This window comes from Balaenoptera ricei, chromosome 11, assembly GCF_028023285.1.
Source record: "Balaenoptera ricei isolate mBalRic1 chromosome 11, mBalRic1.hap2, whole genome shotgun sequence".
In the NCBI taxonomy this organism is placed as follows: domain Eukaryota; kingdom Metazoa; phylum Chordata; class Mammalia; order Artiodactyla; family Balaenopteridae; genus Balaenoptera; species Balaenoptera ricei.
In genome coordinates, this window is record NC_082649.1 from 74,763,310 (window position 1) to 74,785,636 (window position 22,327).

At 48.0% G+C, this 22,327-nt stretch overlaps 1 protein-coding gene across 3 annotated transcripts in view; it reads right to left on the bottom strand.

Moving 5' to 3' along the window:
• The window catches only part of IL17RD (interleukin 17 receptor D), a 71,765-nt gene extending 50,154 nt beyond the window's left edge, over positions 1-21,611 (bottom strand). For 2 of the 3 annotated variants that reach the window (XM_059939959.1, XM_059939958.1), the window contains exon 1: positions 17,208-17,381. In XM_059939959.1, coding sequence (XP_059795942.1) covers positions 17,208-17,333 — 126 coding nt within the window. In that variant the 5' untranslated portion in view covers positions 17,334-17,381. Of the gene's footprint in view, positions 1-17,207; positions 17,382-21,552 lie in introns of those variants that run through there. The other variant, XM_059939961.1, reaches the window with a different exon arrangement.
• Positions 21,612-22,327: the final 716 nt, after the last annotated feature.

Sequence of the window (22,327 nt, forward strand, 5' to 3'; positions counted from 1 at the left end):
CCCTCTTCTCAAAACACAATTCTTTGTAGTAAATTGGCTCAGTCATTATACAAGGCAGGTTGGTAAACGTGTTGTAAGAGCTATAAAACCTTTGCACAGTAATTCCACTTTGGGAAACACTATATATGCCAAGGAAACAAACCAAAATGGCGAGGTGGGACAGGAAACCAATCTGCGTGAAGATATTCATAGCAGCTTTGTAACAGCAATAACTTGGAAATAGCCCAAGTGCTTCACCTATAGGGGAGAGGGGTAGTAAAAGGGGCAGGGGCACACAACATGAAAATATCATATGACCACTAAGAGCAACAAGTCTGTAAACTATGTAAAAACATGGAAATATCTTCGGAAAACAAATGTAAGTAAAAAAGATAATAATAACCATTAAAAATACTGATTACAACTCTATATCAAAATGTTTCTATATTTAAGAATGGAAGAAACAGCATTTAATGCTCATTAAGCTCTTTTTTTTTTTTTTTTTTTTTTGCATTAGGCTGAAGTTACCAATTTATAAAGGCAACACAAGGAAACTCTGCTTAAAGACGCTATGATTCAGAATGCCCTTCTCTTCCTGATCTAAAGATGTGAAGTTTTCATATAAAAATAAAAGAATAGCTCTTCTAATTTTAAAGCCCCTTCTTTAAGAAAAATAAGTCCCCCCCTCAGGCTTTCAAGTAAGCCCTACTCTAATATTAACAAAACCTCCTAATTTATAAAAAGCCATAGCTCATGAATTTTTTTTTTTGTTAGTCATTTAGCAAATTAATTTAAGGACAAATATGTTGACAAACTGGAACATTATTTCTGTCACCATTTGGTCTGCACTAATAAAAGGCCACACTTTCACAATCTCACTCTTTTATAAATGCATTTGGAAAAGTAACGCTGTTTAAGATGGCATAAATCCACGGGGGTGGAGACGTAGGTTTAAGTGTCTGAACATATGCCTAGATGGAGGCCGTGTGCTCCATGCCTAAGTGGGAGGTTTGTGCCCAGTTGCCTTTTCATAGCATCTCATTCCCCAAAGGGGAGCAGAATATGCCCACACAGTTTCTTCACCACACCCCATCCAGGTTGGCAGGGGGACCCAGCAAACCCTCAGCCCAGCCACAAGTACCCCCTAACCCTGTCCACGCATCGCTCCCCTGAACCCTCCAATGGCTTCCTGTATGTCATGTCACCTCAGGGGAACAGAAGTACAATTAAAGAACATACTAACTACTGCATCTTTTAAGATGAATGAGGTTGGGAAGTTGGGGAAGGAAGTGGCCCACAGTTGGCACCCTCTGACTTCTGCACTAGGGGAAGAAAAGCTGACTCCTCCAGTTGGCAAGACTGTTCTCTGCCTGGACCCACCTCACATCACTCTTCTTTCCAAGGTTCCTTTTTCCTCTGTCCTTACCAACCCACGCTGCTGGCCCACGTGCCCATTTTGCTCTCTACTTGGGATGACTTACTATGGTCCCTCAAGCATAAAGGGCTCTTTATGGGCTCTGTGTGCACCTGGCACAGAGCCAAAGACCCCCCCCCCCCGGTATGGCAATGCCTGCCTCTAAGGCAAACTGTCCAACAGGGCAGCCTCTAGCCATGTGTAGCTATTTAAACTTAACTTGAGTAAATTTAAAATTCAGTCCCACAATTGTGCTGGCCACATTTCATCCACCATGGTTAATAGCTACTGAACTGGCCAGTGCAGGGAAGAACATGTCCATTGTCACAGAAAGTTTTACTGGAGGACCTCCTTACCTGCCTCTGCAATTCCAGGTGGCATTCTCCCACAGCTGGACGACTCTTCCCACCTGACACCTTGGTGATAGCTCAGTTTCATGCAAGCAGCATTTTTTTTTACATGTAAATATGGACGTTTTTGGTGTACAGTTCCACGAGTTTATACATATATAAATGTATAATTAGATGTGTAGATGTATATATCGCTGTATCGACCACCACAATCAGCACACAGAACAGTTCCATCATCCCCCCAAAATTCCCTTGTACTGCCCCCTTTGTAGTCAAACCCTTCATCCACCCCCCAAAACCCTGGCAACCACCCATCCGGCAGCTTTTTTAAAAACTCAGATTCCTGGCCTTCCCCTGGAAATCCCACTTAAGCAGGTCTGGGGTGAATCCCGGAATCTCCCACCTCCACGCCCCCTCCCAAGAATGTTCCTCCGGTGATTCTGGAGTTCAGCCAAGTTTGGTAACCTCTGGGGTAAATGCCGAATCCTAGTTTAACTATCTGCAAAGCGCTCGCTGGTATCTAGTCTTGCTTTCTTCCCACCTCCATGAGTTGCTTTGTTGCACATGGCAGACATGGCTGGGTGCTGGGAAAGCAGGGCAAGTTCGCTGCTGGGGGCACAGGCAAGGTAAGAACTCTGTGGCTCTCGTAGTATCTGGCAGAGAGAGGGCTCTCTGAGGCACATGGCCTCCCATCCTAATCCCTTCCTGGCTCTTTGTGCCATGGAATCCTCATCTGGAAAAAAAGGAACCACATCAGAAATAATTGTCTACCTCCGAAGCTCAGTGGCAGTGATGATTTACATAACACGTTCAAAGGCACTGGGCAGCCAGGATGAAAGGTACCTTGCCCCAGATATATCACCACCACCCAGGGCTGCCTCTGAATGGAACGTTCCTCACCCTGTTTACTTGATGGCTGTGGGGGAATCAGGACTCAAGATACAATAAAATTGCAGCCTTTAAAAAGAAAAAAAATCAAAAAAAAAAAAAAAAAGAAAAAAAATCACATTTTTTCCTCCTAAATTCGTGATCCCAAGGGCAGGGTACCAAATTCCATCTTTAAAGAGGAATTCGGAAGAGTCAGCATCATCTCAGAAAACCTCCTCTGCTCAGAAAGTAAATAATTACAAGGAGGGTCAACACTGGAGTCTAGCCATTCTCCCAGACTTGCTCCTTCCTGCTCTGCTGAGGATTCCTGGAAAACACTTTGAAAAGTTTTAAGATGATCAAAGGAAAAGAATGGCCAACCCAAGAAATGCTATCGTTTAACATCACATGTTTATTTAGCCCCACCAAGCCAAAGAGAGAAGATTGTTTGAAAGGGAGAGAATGCCGGCTTAATCAACTAAAAATGCATTCATTACTATGCTATTCACCGCGGCTTTCCTGAAATCAGACACTTTTGCCCCTAGACCATAAGATTGAAGCGATTTGAAATGAAAATATTTCCTGTCCACTGCTTGCCAGTTTCTAGCCCCAGAGTGATATAACAGATGACATCCAGTACAATAAATGCTTTTATTAACCATAAATTTGAGACTGCTTTAGGGATTTGAAGTGTTGGGTTTCATGCTGAAAAAATGTAATGTTATCCACAGACCATCAGTGAGTAACAAAAACAGAGGCACAGGTTATGCTACTCTGATCAAATTATGGCCAAAACAAAAAAATCATCTTTTGCATTTTAAATAGTAGTTGCATTCAGGGCATATCTTCAAGGAGCATCACAATAGTTTAATCATATGTCTTAGAGAGTTTAATGGAAATTCATCCTGAGTGAAGATTTATAGAACCAGCAGCTTCTGTTAAACAGAAAGGAAATTGAAAAGTGTTATAAGGCTAAGTGAGCTGAGAAATTCAAATACTAAAATGGGACCCCAAAATCAGGGTTTCTCAACCTCAGCACTACTGACATTTGGGGCCATTACTGGGAAAGGCTGACTTGTGCATTTGGGGATGTTCAGCAGCATCCCTGGTCCCTACCCAGGAAATGCCAGTAGCAAACCCCCTCCCAGTTGTGACAACCAAAAGTGTCTCCAGAGATTCCCCAATCATCCCCAATTGAGAACTATTGCTCTAAATCAAATTCTAAGCCTGCTTAGCAAGTGCTGCCTGATTTCTCTTTTTCTAAAGAAAACGTCAGAGCCCAGGGAGTCTCACAGCCTCAGCTCCCTGCCCCAGGACTGCCCTCTACACAAAAATGTTTATCCCTGAGTGAGTTCTGAACTCAAAAGCACTCTACACTCCCTCTCCCACCAATACTGACGGTAGCAGAGCCATGGAAACAAGAACTCTCTCCTTGAGCAGGGTAGACTAGACTAAGCAAAGGCAGCCCGCCGCCCTCTCCCGAGGCGCGCCCTGGCCCAGCCTTGGTGTCCTGCGTGTACCCCGGCACAGCATCCCTACTACCAGCATCCCGATCACTGCTGTTCTGGCCTTCTGCTGTCAGGCCACGGAGGCGACCGTGGATTCGGTGCCAGGAAATAAAATGAAAAGCGGGGTTGAACCTCTGCAGTCCATTCTCTGGACACTGAATGTCCCGCTATTACATCGCGGCAGGACATTTCACGGCCAGCAGGGGAGGAGGCCTGGTCCTGAAAGCTGAACAAACGACTGGCGCACAGGCCCTCCTGCACCCTCGCCGGCTCCCTGCACTTATGAATAAAAGATGGAGGGCTCGTCTCTGTCGTCTCCCTGGTACCCTGGGAGAATAACAACTTGTCACTTTTTGACGTTTTAACTTACTTTGAAAAATACTCAATATTAACTTTCTGAGTCTTTGGGCTTTAAATCTGGGGTAGGGACAAATAAAAGAAAGAAAAGGCATGCCATGAGGTAGAAGACAGTAATTCAAGTTAAACGAATGAAACTCTGTTAAGGGTCTCTAATAAAATAATTTAGGCAATACACAATCATAGAAGGAGAAGACTGGAAATTGAGGACATGTTTTGAGTGAAGTGGCCTTTTCTGGAAATAAAGTTCATTGTTTTCTTAGCACAAAGGAAAGAAGTGGCTGAGTTTGGGTGTGAGGGAGCACTCAACCGTAAACCTGCCCCGGCCAAGGGGAGGTTATAATAGGAACTCATTCCTGGTCGGTCGCTGAGGGCGACACCTACAACTGTTTGCAAAAAGCCCTGGTGAACAGCGAAAGCCTTATGCATTCTTGGGATGCAGCACTCCCAATTTTGAGAGCACAACTGATTTCAAATCGTCTTCAAGGAAATACATTAAATTACAGGACAGCACAAATGACACCCTGCAGTTTCTTTGGACACTCAGTAAAGTAAAAGGAAGGCCCTACTGTAAAGCACTGTGTTTTTAAAAAAGACAAATAACACAAGACCAAACTGGGTTAAATCATTAGAAAGGTCTCTATGTACAATTTCAAGTAGAAAAAACATATTTTGCTAAAACTGTACCTATATTTGTTACCTATTGATATCTAAAATCCAACGTCACACTCTCACCTTTAGAGAGATCTTGCCAAAATATTTAACTTGACCCTAATCATGAGGAAACAATCAGAAATCCAAGTTGTGTGACTGTCTATACCACAAGTGACTGTGACTCTTCAGATGTATATGTTATAAAGGATCAAAAAGAAGTGGAGGGACTCCTTTAGGTTAAAGGAGACTAAAGAGACAGGAGATGTCTATAAGCAGTGAGTGGCCCTTGTCTGAATCCTGGAAGGTGATTCAGAAAGAAATCAGGAAGGATATTTAGGAGTACAGCTGAGGTACGTGGGGCAAAGCACTGGTGACTCTAGGCTAAGGGGAAATAGGTGTTCACCCCACTGTCCTTTCAACTTTTCTATAGGTTTGAAATTTTCAGAATCTAAAATATAGGCGAGAGAGTAAAGTGAAGCCCCAGGTACAGCTGACTGGCTGCCTGCTGGTCTGGGTGGGGGCTGGGCAGCAACAGCTTCATCTTCCTGTTTCAGAAAATGTACACCCCAAAGTATAAAGTCTCAATACAGAATAGATTCAGGATTAAAATAAATTTTTTTTTTAAATTTTTGTTTATTTATTTATTTATGGCTGCATTGGGTCTTTGTTTCTGTGCAAGGGCTTTCTCTAGTTGCGGCAAGTGGGGGCCACTCTTCATCGCGGTGCGCGGGCCTCTCACTATCGTGGCCTCTCTTGTGGAGCACAGGCTCCAGACGCGCAGGCTCAGTAATTGTGGCTCATGGGCCTAGTTGCTCCGCGGCATGTGGGATCTTCCCAGACCAGGGCTCGAACCCGTGTCCCCTGCATTGGCAGGCAGATTCTCAACCACTGCGCCACCAGGGAAGTCCTTAAAATAAATTTTTAAAACCCATAGTAGTGTAACTTATTATTCACTTAACTGGGTAGTGGTTGAGGAGGTATGTACACACGGCAGACATTTAAGACATTTAAGTTTCTGCTTTTATAAAAGGCATAGGTCCTTTTTTTCCCCCAAAGGCAATAGTTTCTTTATTTATGTTTGCGTTGGGTCTTCGTTGCTGTGCATGGGCTTTCTCTAGTTGCGGTGAGCGAGGGCTTCTCTTCGTCGCGGTGCGCGGGCTTCTTATTGCGGTGGCTTCTCTTGTTGCGGAGCACAGGCTCTAGGCACGTGGGCTTCAATAGTTGTGGCACACGGGCTCCGTAGTGCAGGCTCAGTAGTTGTGGCGCATGGGCTTAGTTGTTCCGCGGCACGTGGGATCTTCCCAGACCAGGGCTTGAACCCGTGTCTCCTGCATTGGCAGGCAGATCCTTAACCATTGCGCCACCAGGGAAGCTCCCAAGGCACAGGTCCTTTTAAAACCCCTTTATGCCTTTCCCTAAAACTCTTCTGCAATTTATCATTCTCTTTCTCCTCTTATCAGAATTCCAACTAATTTAAAAACTTTTTTAAATGGCTCTTTAAAACTCCCCTGCCTTCCACCCAAACTCTCCCCCATTATCTACCCCAGTCTTTTTTTAATGAGATAAAAGCAATGATTACCCTAATCTCCAACTTGAAAACTGTGCACTTAAAGGGAAAAAAAAGAAAAGTGTGACCCTTTAAGTAAAAGGAAGAAAGCTCAGTAGATGGGAAATGTGCTCAAGTGAAAAGATGTTGGGATAGAATTTCTGTGTCTCAAGCTTCAAAACCCAGGGAGGAGAACAATGAGGCAGCCTGCGTGTCCAGAGCAGCCCTGAGAGACCTGGTTGGCAGTCACCTTGGGCGCGCCAGACACTGGGAACCCACCACTCCAGCCCCCCCTGCAGCAGTCTTCAGGCAGCACAACCAGATGTTACATTTTCTCTGCTTAATTTTGGTAAAACTCCATGACCTCTTTCTCAAATTAAAAAGGCAATGCTATTTTTTTTAAACCACAGGAGCTATCTTTAGTGAACCCTTCTAAGGATTTCATTAATTCATAGCCAGCCAACCAGGACTTTTCCCACAGTCTCCCACAAAAAAGCCCGGGAAGTCACTGATTGCTTGGCTGGATCTGAATATGAGCAGAGGTAAGATCAGAAATATCTAGTTCCTCCCACAGGGAGGCAAGGGATGAAAATCAAAGCTGGGCAAAAACTCATTACCACAGCTGGCCGGCAAACCCACAGCCCTGGAAAGGCAGCAAAGAGCATCTTTGATTCTGGACGGACCCTCTAGTGACTTCAGAAAATGAAAGGCATTCACAACCAGAGGGGACCGAAAGAAAATGAGACCCGTACCTCTGTTAGAAAGACCAAGCTGTCAAACCACCTAAGGGCTGCTGCCAGGGAGTGAGAGTCATTTCATTCACTTTGTTTCCTAAAGTCCAAAACCAAGATGCTTAGTTAGTGCTTAGCAGTCATTTTTTACATTTTTTTCATCCACAGTGCAGCGCAACCTGGACAGTCCAAACATCCCCTCTTCAAGCAACCAACACTTTGCAAACTGTGATTCCCATCCAGTACCAGCCCTACTCACTGCCTCTCTCATTCCCTGGGAATCTGTCCTGCAGCCTAGCAGTTGGCCAGTATGAGGACACATTGCCAATAAACTGTGGTGTGAATGAAGGCGAGCATATTTTCATGCTACTCTCAGCACCTAATGCCACATGATGCACCAATGTTAAGAAAACATAAGTAAAACCAACTATACTTCAATAAAAATAAAATTTTTTTAAAAATAGAACATAGGTAACTATAGAACTTCAGAGGAAACTGTCGTTACAATTGCTCGCCTTACATGTCACCTCCTCAGAGAGGCCACCGAGCTCACCCGCTCTCATCACCCCATTTTAATTTCCTTCAGAGCACTTAGTCACACATAGGGAGAACCTACTATGTGCTGCCACTGATCTCCTGGTGCAGCAGGGAATGAAGCAGATCAAGGACCTGCCCTCAGGGAGCTGATAGTGCAGTGAAGGAGAGGGACAGACAGACAAGAAAACACTCTTGTGTGTTTCATGGTAAAAAATTTTGTGGAGAAAACTCAAGTGAAGAAAAGAGGTGAGCGAGACAGCAGCGGTTGCTATTTTAAATAGAGCAGGTCTGGTAGTTTGTTATCCTATTTGTCTCCCTTACTACAATCTAAGCTCCAGAAACCAGGCCACACACATAGAAAATGCCAAATACTCACTGAATGAAGGAATGGCTGCTGAGGGTCTCTCCTATCAAGCCATTCATCTGCTGGAGAAACCTTCCAAGTCTCACCATCCGTGACAAGTACATGCAGGCAAAACTCAAGGCACCCCTTTATCTAGTCCCAGCCTCCATCTTCAGCCTTCTTGTTTCCACTGCCTCCAATGAGCCACCCTCCTCCAGCTTTATCCATATCTTTCTTTTTGTTTTTTTCCTTTCCTTTTTTTTTTTGGCCGCGCCTTGCAGCTTGCAGGATCTCAGTTCCCCAGCCAGGGATGGAAACCGGGCCCCACAGTGGAAGTGACGAGTCCTAACCACTGGACCGCCAGGGAATTCCCACCCACATCTTTCTTTCTGCCCAAACTGTCCCCACCTCCTGGCTCCACTCACCAGAGGCCCCACTCAAAAGTCCCCCCGGTGAGGCCAGTCTTCTTCAGCCATCTGATCCCTCCCTCTAAGCCTCCTCTGAATCGTCCAAATTAAGTGTCTTCTTCATAAGCAAATCAAGATTCCCCTTCTTCACTGCATCATTGAAAAAGACTGAATGCATCCCACTAAATCTGGAGGCATGATGGGACGAGTCTGACTTTACTAAATGTAGGCTTCCTGGCAAAGGTGAAATTCACACAGGGAGCCTAGGGGGCTTTGTGGAGAAGCCTCCCAGGGAAAGGCGGGCCTCCTCCAAAGCAGGGGAAACTGAGGCAGAGCAAGTAGCCAGAGTTACTGGGAACCAACTGAGACGTGGGCTAAAAAGCCAGAGTTCCAAAGGTGGGCGTCCAGCAGCACCTCAGACATTTGCTCCTCATTACCCTGCTTCTCACACTGGCAAGTGCAGAAGATGCAATGTTCTGGGATGAGGAGCGGCAGGAACCGTGGTTCATGCTACTCTGGGAGGAGTGGACAAGGCAGAGCGAGGACGGGGAGTTCCCTGTAGCATGGAGTCCTTCCTGCATCTCGCTGTCTCTGAGCCCCCATGCCTCTGTCTCGCAGCCCCGCCTGGATAGGAAGCCACTGCAGACAGGGGCCTGGTCCTACTCCGCTTTGTGTTTTCCCAGAAAACGTAACTACAGTTTAACCACGGCCTGACACAGTAGCTGCTCTTGCCTCCTCACACCAAATAAGTCTTTGTGAACTTCAGATATCGAGCAGTTACAACAAATTGTAACCATGCGAGGGCCTGGGCCCCACCCAGAGCAAATGTGCCCCCTCCAGAGGATGGAGGCGATAAGCTGTCACTCAACAGGGACCATGCTCAGGCTGACTGCTCCTGCATTTGGTCCGGACTGCATTGCATTTTCCTCAGATAAAAGGGGAAGAAACTCTTTTCAGGAGAAGAGAAACCAGAAATCACCTGGACAGAATAAAATCACAGAGAACCATATGGCGCATCTCAGGAAAATGTACCTCTTCTTTACAAGGAAACCCTCCCTCTATCCCCATCAGCCCTCCCACTGGCAAGTAAAACAGTCCAGCTCAGAACAGAAGTCTGGGGCCACAGCCAGCATTTTTTAAAGGGTTACCATTCATTGGGGGGAAAATCTACAAAACTGACAAAACAGAACACTTGGAAAAACTCCTAGTTTTTAAGGGAATAAAGGACTTTCAAAATCTAAAAAAGTTATAGTTAAAGCCTAATCCCTTATGATTTCAAAAGGATTCATTTGAAGTATTCATTTAATGTGTGAAAGGTAAATATCCATCTGAACATTTTAATTAATGTTATCAATTTCCATTCTCTTTTCAAAGTCACTGCTTCAATTTTATAGGCATTTCTGATAAGTTCAAGCAAGCCCCCCTACAATGTAGTAATTTTAATGAAAAGCCTCATGGTTAATGTCTATTAGATCAGGTTTGGAATAAAGAAACATACAATAAAATTATAATTTATTGAACTTCCCACAATACCTGCCATCTGTCCTGCCGTTTCAACTTTTAATGTACCAGCCTTATGCAAATTAAGACATTAGGTTTACTGTAAAACAAATTCTTCTTAAAAGTGCGTAGTAAAGGTAGTTTGCATTTACCCTATTAAATCACACAATTTACAGGCCAACTTCCGTTTTAGAAGAGAATTACATGTGTGTTCACATCACATCTTTATTTTGTCATCCATCCAGTGATTTGTTGAGGACAGCTGGTACCTATTAAGTCCCCCCTTTAAATGTTGTAGCCTTAATTAGCTACATCCACCTTCCCCCAACATTTCCAAACAAGGAACCAAAGAAAAGGAAAGCTGTTTTTATCATGGATGGTTTGAACAATGGAGTTGCAAATGTTAAAATAATAATCTTGGGCTTCCCTGGTGGTGCAGTGGTTAAGAATCCACCTTCCAGCGCAGGGGACACGGGTTCGAGCCCTGGTCAGGGAAGATCCCACATGCCGCGGAGCAACTAAGCCCCTGCACCACAACTACTGAGCCTGCGCTCTAGAGCCCGCGAGCCACAACTACTGAAGCCTGCGTGCTTAGAGCCCGTGCTCCTCAACAAGAGAAGCCACCGCAACGAGAAGCCCACGCACCCCAACGAAGAGTAGCCCCCGCTCGCCGCAACTAGAGAAAGCCCGCGTGCAGCAACAAAGACCCAACGCAGCCAAAAATATATATATATATATATAATAAATAAATTAAAAAAAAATAATAGTCTTCATTAGAGACTAACTAGTTATTCCATTTTTAGGTCCCTTCAGAAGAAACAGGGTACAGATGGAGTTTAAATGTCAGTCTTTGTTACTCAGGTAATTTTTCAATTGTTCAATTTTTAGTTTCATGCCTCATGTTAATAATTAAACCATTCCCAGATACTGCTCGGGAAAGCAGGAGGGACAGTCTTCCCAGATATATTCTTGGTATTATTTAAGCTGTAAACGTTTTACTTGGGCTTCTGAACACGTGAGAACAAGCAGACAGGATCTGCAAGCAGAGAATAAGCCAAGTATGGTTTTCTATGAATAGACACCATGCTCTTCCCAGACACTGACGAGTTCCCAACTCACACAATGAGAAATTCAGTTGATCAAATCGCTTTAACCTGCCGTATGTAGATGAAACGCACACTAATTTGGTTACAATTTAGGCTTCCCTTCTCAAAAAAAAACAAAATGCATTCAGGGCTTTAAGTGTGAATGACATCAACAGGCTAAATTCTGAGCAAGATAAGGAGCCATGTCAACGAATCCCGCTTAGATTGGGTTTCTTCTTAGAGACCTGCTCCAGCTTTAATCTGCAGTAAGACTATCTGTTTCAGTAGGATGTGATCACTCCTGGGCTTGTGTCTTTTCAATCAGCCGGTGGCCCTGCCGGGTTGAGAGTGGCAGAGAGGAAGTGGCCTGTGGTTAAACAGAGGAAATACCAAGGCATTTTAATAGAGCAAATAGTCTACTTCCCACAGGGAAGAGCTTCAAAGGCCCCAGGCCCTGGAGGAGACAATGTGTTACGGGGCCATCAGTCACCTAATCGTGTGTCAGGCCCATTCAGAATATCCTGGCGGCCAAGACAAACACTGCCCAGGAGGACATTGCCTCCCACCAGCCAGGCAAGTTGGGCTGCCTGGAGATAGGGCCTGTGGCACCAACACAGACAGGTCCCTTGGGCTTGCTGAGGGCAGAAGAACCTCCAAATTTGGGGGAGATGTGAAACGTAAATGGTCTTGGCTGCCGGAGTAGGGTGGCAGGAGAGAGGTCTGCTCCAGAGGCGCTGTCCCCCACTCTAGCCTGTCAAGTTCTGGGGATACCTAAGCCCCTGCCTCAGCCCATTCTCTTACAAATTGAGGGTGGGGGACCCAAGCTTCCAGAAGCCTAAAAACCCATCCATCGGGGCAGACACAAGAGGCAGCAAGGAATGAGAGGAACAATTAATTGTTGACTGGGTGGCCCCAGCAGCAGCAGACATCTGCCGGGGCAGATGAAAAGTATGTGAAAAGTTCAGGGACTGATGAGGGAAAGACAGTTTGAAAACTTTTTTAAAAGGAAAAAACACACACACACACACACACACACATTTTAGGCCAAATGAAGCATGAAAAATACTCAAATTAAAATAAAGACTTAAAAAAGCATTAGCTGTTCTTGCCTTTGTAAGGAAGCCATCTGTAAAGTTTGAATGGCTGAGGATATGATTTGGATCCTACCCTACTCTTTCCTGAGACTGTTTTCCAGACAGGCCCAGCTGTTCTGGGGAGGAACCCAGTGGAAGCGTCAGGTCCGCTTCACCCCCAGCCTCCTCTTTAACCCCAAGCCAGAGACACCCACCCAAAACGACTGGCTCCCCAGGTCCTCCTTCAGCCAGCCTCACCCCTGCCATTTTCCAGAGCTCGGACAAAGTCTCCACTTTACATTCGCAAAGTCCAGTGAAGTAATTTCAAGTCAAGCTCTGATTTTAAATGTTTAGAATGTGGCTTCACGCCTCCTTCTTGTGATCACAGAAGCCCTGTCTCCTAAAGCAATGATTCTCACCATTGAGAGCATCACAGGAGCTTGTTAAAATGTCAGTTCCTGGGCCCCATCTCACTCCCATTCTGGTCCCATTGGCCTTGAATCTGCATTTTAACGAGCTCCCGAGGCAATCCCAATACTGGAAGCCCCTGGACTTCACCATGAGAAGTCATGTTTGGAAGGAAATGGTGCCTCAGTCGGAACTTAGTTGCTGGTCTCATTCACCCAGCTGTATCCCCGAGTTAAGAACTAGCACAATGCCCCAGGCACTGCAGGGGCTCCGGGTCCATTGGCTGGATGGGGGAGGGGAGAGAAGGGAGGGCTGCTCAAGAAAGATGGACCCCGGCCAAAGGATTCCCAAATTAACATAGCAAAACAGTCTGGAAGAAAGCATCACACTTCTTATAAAAATGTTTCTCTAAAAATGTGTCAACCAGGGCTGACTCATTTTTAACCAAGAATTCTGTAAAAGACACAAGAGCATGTGTAACATGGACAACACGGCCACAGGACAGGCAGACCAGATGCAGGCTTGAGAGCCACGAGCTGCAAGTGAATGAAAACACATCCAATTCAGAATTAAATAAACATGGCTGGGCCCGCAGCCAAGGAGAGTTCTTGGATTGGACTTTTATCAGGAACCTAAATTTTAATCAGCTGGAACTTCTTCTTTTCCAAGTACCACCCTATTCCTTCCTACCTTTAGAGATGAAGTATTTGCCTTAAATGGGAAACTTGCACTTCATTGTAAAGACGATGCCAGCATTCTGGCTTCCTGAATTCCTGAAGGAACAGACTTTGGTGGGGGAAGGGGGGGGGGGAGAGTGGAAATTGTGTTTGAGGGATAATAGACCAGGGAAGGTGTACCCCATCTAGGTAAGAAGGCAAGAAATGTTCCCTCCTTCTCCACTGCAGGAAAAGCCACTAAATAAAAACCTGTGGGAATAGATTCCTAATTTCTTGTTCCATAAATAGGCTTCTCAAACAACCAGCAAAGCAAGAGGAGGGGAAAAAAGCTCAGTGCAAGTGACCAACATAAAGTTACCCATCACAAACAAAACCATTCCACTTCCAAGAAGCAAGCAGTTAAGACTCAGTGTAAATGAGGATGCTAGCCCCTCTGGAAGTTTTACAACTTGTTACTTCTTTGTGAAAACTGTATTTATTACTCAAAGAGCAACTTTACCTGGCAAGAGCCCTAAGAGACTTTTTAAAAAAAAAAAACACTAGTCGAGGAAGTGAGCCCACAATTCATTTCTAAAACACTGCGCTGTGTTCAAGATGGTATCGGCCCCTTAATTGCCCCGCTAATAATGGGGAGGTTGTGAAATCTGACCACTTAGACCAGGCTGGCTCCTCTGAGAGCAGCCCCGAAGGGAGGGTTACAGCTGCTGAGGGTTAGCTGGCTCCAGTCACCTTGCAAGTCCTGGGAAAATACACATTCCTGCAGGGGCAAGAGTTCCTGGAACAACCTCCCCCTGGAGAGCCAGGGGGTCAATCGCTCAGCTCCTCTCCAGCACCCAGATCCTGCCCCTCCTGAGGGCTCACTTCTCTACCCCGCTGTGCCTCCACCTTCTCAAGTTCTGTGTGACGTAGACCCACAGGAAGCCCTCTCTTGCTTGCATCACACATCATCGACCCTTATATGTTAACATAGCCCCAAGTAGACTGTAAGCAACCTCAGAACTGAGACTAAGTACTATGGGCTGAACACCCACTAACTGGTAGGGGACTCGGACATGAATCAAATACCCAAGTAACTGTACACCAGTACTTACTGGGCAGCCCTCTGACAGAGCAACTTCCATAAAATCTTACCTAGGGAGGTAGGGGCAGAGGAGGCTTCCTGCAGGAAGTGATGCTGGAGCTGAGAGGGGAGGCTGAGAGGTAAAGAGAAGGAACACAGGCGGGAGCAGAATGTACAAAAGCCCACTGCGGAGAAGACACTGGAGCTCACTGCTCTGATCGTGACCCCTCCCCCACCCCCCTGCTTAAAATCTATCACTTCATACAGGATTTAGCAGGAAGGCTGCAGGGTCTAATTGGGTTCAGCCAAGATTTACAGGGCTCCAGGCTCTGAGCTCACCAACATGAGGTTAAGCGCCTGGCTAAAGAAACTAGTCTGCAGACGCAGATGTGAACAAATACTGACGATGTAGTCTGGTGAGAACCAAAGGCAAGGACCTGCAGGAGAAGGCGAAGCAAGGGGAATGGCATTCAGAGGGCTTCCTTGAGGAGGCATCACCTGAGCTGAGTCTTAGGCCAAGCAGGGGGTTCTCAGGGGAGGAAAAGCTATCGCAGGAGCAGGGAAAAAGCATGCCTCGGCAGCATGAAGGGCACAGGAGTTAGGGAGCAGGGTGGGAGGGCCAGGGGCTGAAGTTGGAAAGGTGAGTGTAAGGCAGGTGGAGAAGCTGGGTCAGGGAAAGCTGGTGGCTCCATCAGATGCATCAAAAGGCCAGTCCAGGAGGGAAGGAGCCACGCATCAGGTTGGGAAGAGCCTAGAATCCAGGAGATGGCCCTGAGGCTTCCATGCTCATTCAAAAAGTAGGTGAAGATGACCCCAAGGCAAGGACTGTGAGGCCAAGGTAGGAGCTGTTGAGAAGGTCACCCCCAGCATGAATGTGAAGCCACTGGGATGAGGGCCACCATTAATCCTGTGGGTGTGCAGGTTTAGGGGCGAACACATTCCCACAGAGAGCACAAAACCGCCAGCTTGGCTCCTCTGGGGCCCGGCTATACCCACAGCATTAAAACTTCACAAGGTCTGTGCACTGACACGTGAAGCCACCTGGGCAATTGCAGAAAAACAGCAAATTGGGCTGATCCACCTAGGCCGTCTTATGAAAGTTCAGAATAAAATATCTGTGATGCTGTTATTCAAAAGCCAACACAGCAGTTTAGATCCAGAAAATTTAGGATTGGTAAGTCAACATGGGAAAGGCTTAAGGAAAACTTTTTGATCTAAAAACTGAGGAAAACTTGGTATCTATGAAAAAAAAACAACAACAACAAGAATAGTGGTATTTTTACTAAAATGGGACAGTAAGAAAATGTGATGTTTTACTCAAATCGGAAGGTTACATTCACTATGGGGTTGGTGAGAGGGTGGGTTATAGCTGTCTATAGCACAGCTATTGGGTTTGAAGACATTTCAGCTACTTGGTTCATACCTCATTTCCTGCACTGTGTTTCTCTGAATGCGGGGCAAGTGAGCTGGAGGCACCAGCCTGTGCCCCTAAAGGGGTGTCAGGTTCTAGGCCTCGACTGCTTGAGGTCGTTCAGAGCACCCCACAAGAGGTGGGTGGATGTTGTTCGAAGAGAACTACCCCATACCCATCCCTCAGAGCAGCAGTGCCAGGGCAACTAGGAAATCCCATTTACTCCTGTTTTCCAGGTGAAGAAATTGAGGCTCATGGCTGCCCAGGAGAAGAGCCAAGGTCATGTTCCACGGCTGCCTGAGTGCAAAGCCGGTGTCCCCTCCACGAGGCTGAAGGCCATGAGTGCCCTGACACCAGGCTGGCCCTGGCTTGGGTGGGAGGGGTGCTGGGCAGATGGACGCAGTCTCCAGGTCCTCCGGCCGCCCAAGCCCAGGAGCCCTGATAGAAACTCGGGACGGCAGCGTCCCCGCGCACACCCCCCTCCCCATGTCCCACCGCCCAGATGGCATCGAAGAAGCGCTGGGTTAGGGGCAGAGGGCTCCAAGCACAGGACAAAATCGGTGCACCCCTCCAGTCTCGTCTCGGGCACCTGCCCGAGGGGACAAGCTCATTCCTCCCTTTGGCCACGAAAAATATCCTCAACTCAAGCTGGATGGCGGTGGAGGTGGGGGCGGTTATCCGTGAGACCGTTCGAAGGGCTGGATGCGGGAGCAAAATCTACCAGCAAGTCAGGAGTCTGAGGTGGGGGTGAAAGTGGGGTAAGACGGCCCGGCCCAGAAGGAACAAAGCGGCTCCGAAAGGCGGGGGGGCGCACCCCTCCTCAGCACTCAGGGTCCCCCGCCTGGCAATCCCGGGCTTATTGCAGAGCTGTGGACCGGAGGTCCGGAAGAAGACCCCCACTCCCGTTCCAAAGCGCCCCCCACGCGAACAGCTCGGAGGATCCCAGCCCGGGGCCCTGTGCCCTGAGGGGGAGGAGGTCCCGGGCCTGGAACAAAGGGTGGGGCGCCCCCCTCCTGCCCCACGCCGGGCGCCCCTCTCGCCCGCCCTCCTGGAGCCGGACCCCGGCCGGTGGCCGCGCCTCATTAGCAACACAAAGCCGGGGTCGGGCGGCCTCTTTCAACCCAGCCGAGGCAGGCAGACGAGCGCCCCGGGAGGGAGGCAGGAGGGCGGGAGCAGCGGGATCCCAGCCCCACCGCGCACTCTGCGGAGAGCAGGCAAGTCGACGCGGGCGCCACTGCCCGCGAGCACCTGTGCCCCCGCGCTTTAGGGGACAGCGAGAAACTCGCTGTCCTCTCCTTACCCTCCAGCCACAGGTGTCGGCGCCCCGCGTTCTGCTGGAGCCGCCTGCGGCCACTGCCAGCTGGGAGCCGTTGAGGCAGGCGTTGACTGTGAAGAAGACAGAGCAGAGCTGCAGCCACGGGGCCATGGCCGTGCGCTCACCCAGCCCGGCCCTACTCTGCTGCCCGGCCGCCTGCCGCTGGCCAGCCCGGAGTGGGCGGTGGCGCTGGCGGCCGCGGCAGAGCTGGCGGCACCACCGAGCATGCGCTGCGAGCCCTCGCCCCGCCCCTTCTCTCCGGGGCCCGCCCCTAGCCTCGACCCTCCGGTTTTGGCCCCGCCCCCAAGTCTGGCCCTTCCTCCTGGCCCCGCCCCGACCTCTAAGCCACGCCCCCACAGCCCATCTCCGAGTAACTTTGAGAAGCCTGCAGCTGCAGTTTTTTCCCCTCACCTGAGAGGTCTTTTTTTTTTTTAATCCAGGGATTTTTCCACGTAATGCCTGCTCCCTGCAAAACTCGGGAAAACAAACCAAAAAAAAAATGATAATAATAGTTAAAATAATAATTTACAAGCGCCTACTATTTGCCAGTCCTCTTCTTGAATCCTCTCAAACACACCTGAAAGTGTCAGTAGTATTGTTATCCCAGTTTTCAGCGCAGAAAAGCTAGGGTAATGTGGTGGTTAGAGAAATCCTGGCTGGGACCTCGGACAAATGACTAGCTCTCTCCCCGTTATTGTTCCCTCCCCCTATAAACTGGAATAACAGAGCAAGTGTCTTAGTCTGGGGAGGATTCTATTGGTTAACACATAACAAGCATTCAACAAGTGCTACAATCTACTGTTAACTGACTTGCATAAAGTCACAGAGCTGGTACCTGCCAGATCTGAGATTCAAATTCAGATTGGCAAAAACAATACTCTTAACCACTACACTTGTCAAACTTACTCTTGTGAAGTGGGTAGTACCTCTGTTTGGAAAAGGAAGCTGAGGCTGGGAGAAGTGAAGTAGCCAAGATCATCCAACTTCGCCACAAGCTCCTTCCCCCTTTGACTTGTCTCTGTGCTCTTGAATCCCACCTCTTCACCTTTCTCCATTGTCTTATCCCTTATCTATGCCACCACCTCCTCCTCCACAACAGCTTCCAAAGGGCTTTTCTTGCTTGCACTTTTGTCCCAAATACAATGCATTTCTCCACCTTGGATCCAGAGTGATCTCCAAAAAGGTGTCAGAGCACTGCCTTCTCCTGATTAACAATCTTCTGCAGTAGCTTTTATTCAATGGCCTTTAGAATAAAATCTGCACTGACCTCCTCCTCTCCCATGTTATCTCTTCCTACTCTGACTTCACTACTTGGCTCCAGCTACACTGATCTCCCCGCTCAACCTCAGCTTGGTTTTCTTGTCTCAGTCAACCTTGAAGACTCTCACCTTTGCCAGTCCAACAAGGCAGCCTCCTCTACATGACTCTCTCCTTCCAGGGCCTAGAATTCCCCTCCCTCTCCTGTCTGCCTGGCCTACATGAGGTGATAGACAGCTCAGCTGCTACTAACACTGAGTTCCTGTATTTTCCACTGTGGCTCCACACACCCTACCCATACCTTGTACTTAAACTCTCTGCAGAGGCAGAAGTGGCCCAAGCTTAGCAAGCTACCCTTGTGGAGACAGTAATGCTAGCAGAAGTCCTGGTGATTGGCTTCGGAACCAGGGAGCAGAGCCAGCTTCCCTTGAACTACAGAAGCTGGAAGTGGGAGACAGTGGTTACCCAAACCTGTCCTCCCTTTCTTGCTGCCAGAGAAAGGGAGGACGGGTTCCCCAAACAACAACTGGTGGTCCAGGGGGTAAGACTCCGCACTCCCAAAGCAGGGGGCCTGGGGTTCAATCCCTGGTCTGGGAACTAGATCCCGCCTGCATGCCGCAACTAAGAGCCCACATGCCGTGACTAAAAGATCCCGCACGCCGCAACAAAGATCCCACGTGCCACAACTAAGACCTGGCGCAGCCAAAATAATAAATAAATACATAAATAAATAAATATATATTTTTTTAATCCACCAGAAGACCCAGGTGCTGAGATTTCCTGTTCATGTGCACCACTGGACAGGAAATGTTTTATTTTTCATCTCATCACCAGGATATTCAGGAATTCAGCCAAACCAAGCATCACTGCTTTGGTCATCCAGAAGAATCAGGATCCACAGAGGGCTGCCTCCGGGGTAACCTTCTCTGAATAGACCTCACGCGGTACGTTGCTCCTGTGGGGAAGCTGTAGACTCAATGCTCTGCTTCCTTCCAGACCTCTGCCCATCCTCCCTGACTCCCCTCTGGGTCATTCCCAACCCCCACAGCAGGGAGCTGGGGATGTCAGGGGTTTGGCCACGAATGTCAGGAGTGCCAGGGGCTGAAATGAGACCAGGACCACATGGGTGTTGGTGAAGAACCTGGGAAACCAGGAGACTACCTGCTCCTTAGGCTCTTTAATCTCTATGACATTCCAGCCTAGACATGTGCCATAATTTATTAACCAATCCCCTGCTGAGGGACTTCTATTATAATCAGGGATTCAAAAATATCCTCACACATTTATCTTGATACACTTATTCAGCTGTTTTCTTAAGATACATTCCTAGAATCAGAACCGCTGGATTATGCACATTTAAAATTGCCAAATTGCTCAACATCTCATTGCAGTCTTAATGGGCTTCTCTGGTTGCTAATGAGGTGGACCATGCTCTCAGGTATTTCGAGGCCATGTGCATTTCTTCCTTTCTTCTGGAGTTGGACCCCAGAAAAGGATCAGTATTTAGAGCTTATGATAGAGGGAGAGCCTTAAGGAGGGTACTGGGGAGGGGAGAGCGTTTCTTCTTGAGTTTCACTCACGTCACCAATCACCATGTGATTGAGTGACTGGGGAAGGCAGAGCAAAGGCTCCTACATCCTTTCCAGTCTCCACACCCACCGACTTTTGAGTTCCCTCCTGCCCACAGCTCGCTGCCCAGTCCGGCAATTGACAGCCTCTGAAAACATGCTACAGAATTTAGAGAGCGCTCCAACTTTTCTACAGGAGTACAGAGGACACAAGAAAGAAAATGTCTAAGTGCCTACTCTACAACATGGTTAGAATGACATCCCTCAAGACCAAGGACTGAGAGGCCCTTCTGTTTGCCTTCTAGGGAGGCCACAAGCATGCATGTGGCGGGCAGGGGGGGGGGTTGTGGGAGGGAGGGTTGGGGTGGGAGAACCACATACATCAAAGGGAAAAATTTGGTCAGGAAATAGAGGCAATAAATTGGCATTTGGCAACATCCTCCCCATTCTGGTCTTCTTCATTAATTCTTTTCCTCTCATCCCCTCTTTTTATTGTGACCCTTCAGAATATTTGTGAGGCTGCAGGAAGTGAACCTCTGTACTAGAAACTGAGATAAAATGAGGAGGCCAGGCTCCCACAAGGCCTCCATGGTCTATCCTTCCTCTAGGCCACAGCAGAGCCCAGCTTTGTAGGTGCCCAGAGGATGAAGCCCTCCCCAAATACAACACGTAGTCTCACCCACCACAGCTAGGGCTGTCTGTGGCCCAGTCACAATTTAAGCCACCCCTCATCATCCCTATCTGGTTCACCTCTCTGCCACCAGTACCCTGCACTCTGCCTGACACACATCAGTGGGCAAGAAACTGTTGCTGCCTCCATCCCTGGTTGGAATGAAGCTGGGGATTAAACAGATTAAATCACCTTAAGCCGTTGATGAAATGCAAGTATATTTCCCCAATTTACCTAGAACCTAAGCAGATAAGAAAAAAATCCTTAACACGAGGATTGGATTTTGTTAGGAGTCAAATTATCCCCTGAAACATAAGAAAAGATAAAGTGATCGTGGAAACATTTTGTATCCTGAATCATTTTCAGCTGAGAAGAACTAAAAACAATTTTAATGAACGGTGGTTAGAAGCCGTGGGCCAAAATTCTAATTTATTTTTGGTATTGCGATGTACACGTATTATGCACTAATCAAGACATTAAAGGTAAAGTGTGTCCTCCACCCCATCTCCCAGCAGGCCGAGCGTGCAAGTTTCCCTGGGCTTTGGGGAGAGCTGATACCCTCCTGAGAGCCCCGCCGATGTCAGTTCGGCCCCGGGCAGTCTTGGCTCGAACCGGGTAGTTGTCATCATCTCCACTTCACAGATGGGGAAGCCAAGACTCAGCCAGGAGTTCCCAGACTCATCTGATCCCCCAAACTCTGCCTGGGGCGCTGGCCCGCATCCTTCCGGAGCCGGCCTTGGCGCCGCCCAGACTGCCCAGAGGCCCAGGGCGGGGGCGGGCGGAAGACCCGGGGCGGCCGACCCAACCCCGCGCCCCGAAACCCCCGGACACGCACCCCAAAGTGCCGCGGCCATTACACGGAGTTCACGCGTCCACTGCCACTTCCCGTTTCTTTTGAAGCGCGGGGAGCTCATTCTCCACTGTAGCCGCCAGAGGACGCGAGTGGTCCAGGTTGGAGACGCCCAAACAATCCCGGACTGCGCCGCCGCGAGGACACAACGCTTTAAGCCATAGCCCAGATGCAGGAGCAAAATGCTCGCTGTTACCCAGAGCTGGTGCTAAGTTTGCGTGGAAGTAGAGTTCAGGAGGCAGTAAGAAAACAAGGTTAAATATGGGCTTTCAGTAACAGTGCAGCTTTGGGCAATTCAGTTAACCTCTCTGGATGTCACTTTTCTTAATGGCCACACAGGAATGACATGGATGCAGACCTCAGTGGGTTTTTGTAAATCTGAAGTAAGCAAATGGCTATGAGTTGTAAACCAGGACTTCATGGAGGCAGGCCCAGGGGCAGCTGGAATCCAGACAGTAGCCAGGGGAGGTGGCCTCCTCTTGTCTCCTTCCGGAGCTCACACCCTGGTTTGGATATGCACTAGACTGGAAGGCTATGGCATAACCTGTTTACCATTCATTCATTCATTCATTCAACGAGTGCTCATAGAGTCCCTGCACCATATCAGGCATTACACCAGAAGCTGGGGACCAGTGTGAACAACACGGACACTTTCCACAACAAGACACTGTGCCAGTTGTCATAGAACCTACAAGCAAACATTCCATGGGGGACACTGGCATTACTCAAATAACCACATGACCAGGGGATAATTACAAGT